The 6000-nt window shown below is 46.1% G+C and overlaps 1 protein-coding gene across 1 annotated transcript in view; it reads right to left on the reverse strand.

Moving 5' to 3' along the window:
• LOC148140878 (H-2 class I histocompatibility antigen, alpha chain-like) overlaps positions 1-6000 on the reverse strand; it is a 450761-nt gene extending 444761 nt beyond the window's left edge. The window contains exons 1-2 of the mRNA XM_087979042.1: positions 5989-6000; positions 5827-5896 (exon numbers count right to left, since the gene is read on the reverse strand). Of these exons, the coding sequence (XP_087835168.1) occupies positions 5827-5896; positions 5989-6000 (82 nt within the window). The remainder of the gene's footprint in view (positions 1-5826; positions 5897-5988) is intronic.

The raw sequence follows: 6000 nt of genomic DNA on the forward strand, positions 1-6000 counted from the left end.
TATTGCTCACAAGACAAAGCTTTTCACTGTGCCTCGGTACACATGACAATAAATTCAATACAATTTTGCTGTCAGCCCTGAGCTGTTCAGTTCCCTGACAACCAATCACCTTGCTGTTGGCGGGCAGAGAAGCCCTGTCATTACAACCGGCTATGAGGCCACAAACCAGTTTACTGGTGTACTCATCCGTATGATATCATTCAGGTTTACCTCATCGAATATGAGTTCCCTGATTGTGGCTGTTAACCTCATCCTATCAGGAAGCCCCAGCTGACAGATATAAACAGGAGGGTCAGGGGTTCTGTCCACTCTAGGAGCTGGCTCCGTGCTAGCTGAGTCACTGTCATGTGCTATGTACCTGTAAATAAAGGGTGACTCCAGTTTGGGGGGAGAAAGTGGAGTCCCACACTAGTGTTCTGGAATTAAACATAGGAAATGAGAGAGTAGATTGGGCGGGAAGGCTAAAAGGTAAGAGAGTGGATGAGCAGTGGTAGTTGTTTAAGGGACTAGTAAAATTCCTCACAACTAAAATATATCCCAGTGAGTAAGAAAGGTGGTAAGGCATTGGGGGGTTGGGGGGGGTGGGGTGGAGGGCAGGGGGTAGAAGGTCAAAAACTTCCATAGCTAAAAAAGGAGGTCAAGGACAATATAAAGTCAAAAATGAAGGTCTACCATATTGCAAAAGCCAGTGGCAGGCTGGAAGCTTGGGAAACTATCAAACATAAGCAAAGGGATACTAAAAAATTAATAACAGGAGCTAAGGTAAATGAAGAAAGAAAATTGGCACAAAATATCAAAAAAGGAGAGCAAAGGCTTCTATAAGTATACAAAAGGGAAGAGAGTCGCTGATGTGAATGTTGGTCCCTTGGAAGGTGAAACTGGAGAGTTAATCATGGGGACAACTAAAATGGCAGAGATGCCAAAGCAATGCTTTGCCCCAGTTTTCACAGTGAAGGACCATTCTTATTGGTTCGAGTCAGAGGCAATAGAAAGGGGAGAACGTAAAACAATCAGCATTGATCAGGAAAAGGTACTCAGCAAACTATTAGGATTGAGAGCAGACAAGTCCCCCGGTCCAGATGGCCAAGAGCCGAGGGTATTAAAGGAAGTGACGGTGGAGATAATGGATCCATTCATTACAATATTCCAAAATTCCCTCGACACGGGAAAAGCTCCCATGGACTGGAAAAATACTAATCTTATTCAAAAATTATAGACCAGTTAGTTTAATATCTGTTGATGGGATCAATTATCAAGGAAGCAATATCAGGACAGGTGGCAAGTCAGAATGCGGTCCATCAGAGTCAGCATGGGTTTATGAAGGGCAAATCATGTTTGACTAATTTGCTGGATGGCTTTGAAGATGTGAGAAGCAAAGTAGATAATGGGGATCCTTTAGGTGTAATGTATCTGGACTTTTGGCAGGTATTTGATGAGGTGCCGCACAAAAGGATAATTCATAAAGTTGGATCATATGGGATTATGGGTAATTTATTATCTTGGGCAGATGACTGGCTAATGGACAGAAGACAGAGAGTCGGGATAAATAGGGTTTTTTTCCGGATGGCAAAAGGTTACGAGTGGAGTGCCACAGGGTTTGGTCCTTGGGACCCAGTTTTGACAATCTACATTCACGACTTGGATATAGGGAAGGTTGCCAAAAATAGGTGGGATTGTATATTGTAATGAGGAAACAGGAACCTTACAAAAGATAGGGTAGGGGAGTCAGCCAAAATGTGGCAGATGGAGTTTAACCCGGATACGTGTGAGGTCATGCATTGGGGTCGAGCAATGGGAAGGTGACCTTTTATCTACATGGGCAGAGACTTGTGATGCTGAGGTACAGAGGGAGGTGGGTGTCCTCATTCATGAGGTACAGAAAGCTCGCATGCAGGTCCAGCAGATAGTAAAGCAAGTGAATGGAATGTGGTCTTTCCTAACTCAGGGAATAGAATATAAAGGGAAGACCGTATTGTTGCAGCTATACAAGGCATTAGTGAGACCGCACCTGGAGTATTGTGCCCAGCTTTGGTCCCCTTATTTGAGGAAAGATGTAATGGCATTGGAGGCAGTTCCCAAGAGGGTTCATGAGATTGATCCCAGAGATAAGCGGTTTGTCACATGAAGAGAAATTGACCAGTGTAGGCCGATACTGTCTGGAGTTTCGAAGAATGTGGGGAGATCAAATTGAGGTTGTCAGGATGATAAAAGTCATGGATAAAATGGATGGGGAATGGATGCTTCCCCTTGTGGGGCATTCTCGGACGGGAGGTTGTAGGATGAGAGGGAGCAAATTTCAAACAGAGTTGGGGAGAAGCGACTTCTCCCAAAGGGTTGTGAATCGGTGGGATTCATTCCCCCAAAGTGCGGTGGATGCTGGGACAGTGAGTAAATTTAAGGAGGAGTTAGACAGATGTTTAATTGGTAATGGGGTGAAGGGTTATGGGGAGAAGGCAGGAAAATGGGGGTGAGGAGCAGAACAGCCATGATAGAATGGCAGAGCAGACTTGATGGGCCGAATGGCCTAATTCTGCTCCTCGATCTTATGAACATGTGACTTGGTGACAGGATACCAGCCTTGGTGGAGATATTTCAGCTGAAACCAACAGCTACACAAACAGGGTTCACAAAAGATATTGAATTCCTTACTTCCAAAACATGCAGCCATCCTTGTAAATCCCTGCTGGAAAACAGGGCTTTCCCATTTCAGTCCACAATATTAAAAATCACAATAAAAATACATTGTTTTTACACATTTCAAACTGAGGGCCATCCACACCACAGCTCACATTTTATTATTGACAGAGACAAAAAAACCTGCAGGTGCTGGGAATCCAAACCAGAGAGGCAGGAGGCTGGAAGAACACAGCAAGCCAGGTAGCATCAGGAGGTGGAGAACTTGTCGTTTTGGGGATAACCCTTCTTCAGGACTGGGGGTGGGTGTGGGGGGAGCTGCAGATAATGGGGGTGGCCCCTCTTGTCCTCATCTACCATCCCAAGTCTCCACATCCAGCACATCACCCTTAAACACTTCTGCCAACTCCAACTAGACCCCACCACTAAGAACATCTCCCCCTTCCCAAAGAACATCTTCCCCTCCCCAACCCTCTCTGTTTTCCACAAGGACCGTTCCCTCCGACACTCTTTGCTTTGCACCACTCTCCCCACCAAACCCCCCCGAACTCTCAGATACCTCCCTGTGCAACCAGAAGAAATGCAAAACCTGCTCAACACACCCCTCACCTCAATCCAGGGCCACAAACCGTCCTTCCATGTGAGACAGAGGTTCACCTGCCTCTCTTCCAACCTAGTTTACTGTATCAGGTGCTCCCGGTGGGGTCTACTCTACATCGGGGAGACCGAACGTTAGCTTAGGGAATGGTTCACCAAATGTAACAGATCATTTCAATTCCTCCAGCCGCTCCCTTTCCAACATGACCATCCTCCCGGTCACCGCCCATTTCAATTCCCCCAACCAGTCCCTTTCCAACATGACCATCCTCCCGGTCACCGCCCATTTCAATTCCCCCAACCGCTCCCTTTCCAACATGACCATCCTCCCAGTCACCGCCCATTTCAATTCCCCCAACCACTCCCTTTCCAACATGACCATCCTTGGCCTCCTCCATTGCCAAAATGAGCCACAGCGCAAATTGGAGGAACGACATCTCATCTTCCACCTGGGCAGACACCAGCCCGGAGGACTCAACATCGAAGTCTCCAGATTTCAATAACCTCCCTCCCCATCCCCAGACTCACTTCCCAGCTCTCCCACTGGCCCCTGCCATCAACGGGATACATACCTCCCATTCACCAACCAGGTCATATCCTCTATCTGTCTTTACCAATCCCCACTTCACCATCCTTCCTCCGCCTCCTCATTTATCTGCAGCTCCCCCCCAAATCGACCCCCAATCCTGAAGAAGGGCTATATACAAAACCTTGACTTCTCTACCTCCTGATGCTGCCTTGCTTGCTATGTTCCTCCAGTCTCCTGCCTGTATATTTCACATTTTGTTATTACCTTCCAAGAAAATGAATATATTTACTGTTAAGAAGGGTGTAGGTTTGCTCACTGAGCTGTAGGTTTGATATCCAGACGTTTCACTACCTGGATCGGTAACATCATCAGTGGCGACCTCCAAGTGAAGCGAAGCTGTTGTCTCCTGCTTTCTATTTATACGTTTGTCCTGGATGGGGTTCCTGGGGTTTGTGGGGATGTCATTTCCTGTTCGTTTTCTGAGGGGTTGATAGATGGTATCTAGATCTGTGTGTTTATTTATGGCGTTGTGGTTGGAGTGCCAGGCTCCAGGAATTCTCTGGCATGTCTTTGCTTAGCCTGTCCCAGGATAGACGTGTTGTCGCAGTCGAAATGGTAGTTTTTTTCATCTGTGTGTAGGGCTACGAGCGAGAGAGTGTCGTGTCTTTTTGTGGCTAGCTGGTGTTCATGTATCCTGGTGGCTAACTTTCTTCCTGTTTGTCCTGCGTCGTGTTTGTGGCTGTCCTTGCATGGAATTTTGTAGTTGACGTTGGTTTTGTCCATGCGTTGTACTGGGTCTTTTAAGTTTGTTAGTTTTTGTTTGAGAGTGTTGGTGGGTTTGTGTGCGACTAGGGTTCCGAGGGGTCTCAGTAGTCTGGCTGTCATTTCTGAGACTTCTTTGATGTATGGTAAGGTGGTTAGGGTTTCTGGCTGTGTTTGGTCTGCTTGTCGTGGTTTGTTCCTGAGGAATCTGCGGACTGTATTTTTTGAGGATCCGTTCTTCTTGAATACATTGTATCGGTGGTTCTCCTCTGTTTTCCGAAGTTCGTCTGTGCTGCAGTGTGTGGTGGCTCGTTGGAATAATGTTCTCATACAGCTTTGTTTGTGTGTGTTGGGATGGTTGCTGGTGTAGTTAAGTATTTGGTCAGTGTTTGTCAGTTTTCTGTATACGCAGGTTTGTAGTTCTCCGTTGTCCTTTCTTTCGACTGTGACGTCCAGGAATGTGAGTTTGTTGTCGGTTTCTTCCTCCTTGGTGAACTTTATGCCTGTGAGGGTGTTGTTGATGATGTTAAATGTCTCTTCTATCTTGTTTTGTTTTGTGATGACAAAGGAGTCATCTACGTAGCGGACAAAATTCCATGCAAGGACTGCCACAAACACTACGTAGGACAAACAGGAAGAAAGTTAGCCACCAGGATACACAAACACCAGCTAGCCACAAAAAGGCACGACCCTCTCTCCCTCGTAGCCCTACACACAGATGAAAAAAAACACCATTTCGACTGGGACAACACATCTATCCTGGGACAGGCTAAGCAAAGACATGCCAGTGAATTCCTAGTGGCCTGGCACACCAACCACAACGCTATAAACACACACATAGATCCAGATACCATCTATCAACCCCTCAGAAAACGAACAGGAAATGACATCACCACAAACCCCAGGAACCCCATCCAGGACAAACATATAAATAGAAAACAGGAGACAACAGCTTCGCTTCACTTGGAGGTCACCACTGATGATGTTACTGAGCCAGATAATGAAACGTCTGGATATCAAACCTACAGCTCAGTGAGCAAACCTACACCCTAAACCTCAACCTGAGCTACAAACCTTCACAAACCTTGCACTGTTAGGAAGCTTTTAGATTAAAAACCTGGACACAAATCCCAGAGTCTCCCAGACTGTGCTGCCTTCAATGTGAAAAAGATCAGGCTGACTGTATAACAGGTGGCCAATCAAACATCCCCCATTTCAAACTCTCACCAAGAGATTCACATTCACCACAGACACAGAGAGAGAGAGAGAGAGAGACAGAATGGAAAGCTGAATTCTGTACTTACCGGGAGAAACCCAGGAAAAACACAGGGAGATGGAGAAAAGGATCAACAATATTCTGGGAATCCACTCTCCCTATTCCAGTCAGGCATTGGGAATAAAAAGTGATTGGAAAATATCTGCTGTTCACAAACTGAAAAATTAACAAAATAAACATTCTTTCCTACCCATGATGCCAT

This window comes from Chiloscyllium plagiosum, unplaced genomic scaffold (assembly GCF_037043375.1).
Source record: "Chiloscyllium plagiosum isolate Xiang-an unplaced genomic scaffold, Cpla_swu_hap1 HiC_scaffold_35, whole genome shotgun sequence".
NCBI lineage: Eukaryota > Metazoa > Chordata > Chondrichthyes > Orectolobiformes > Hemiscylliidae > Chiloscyllium > Chiloscyllium plagiosum.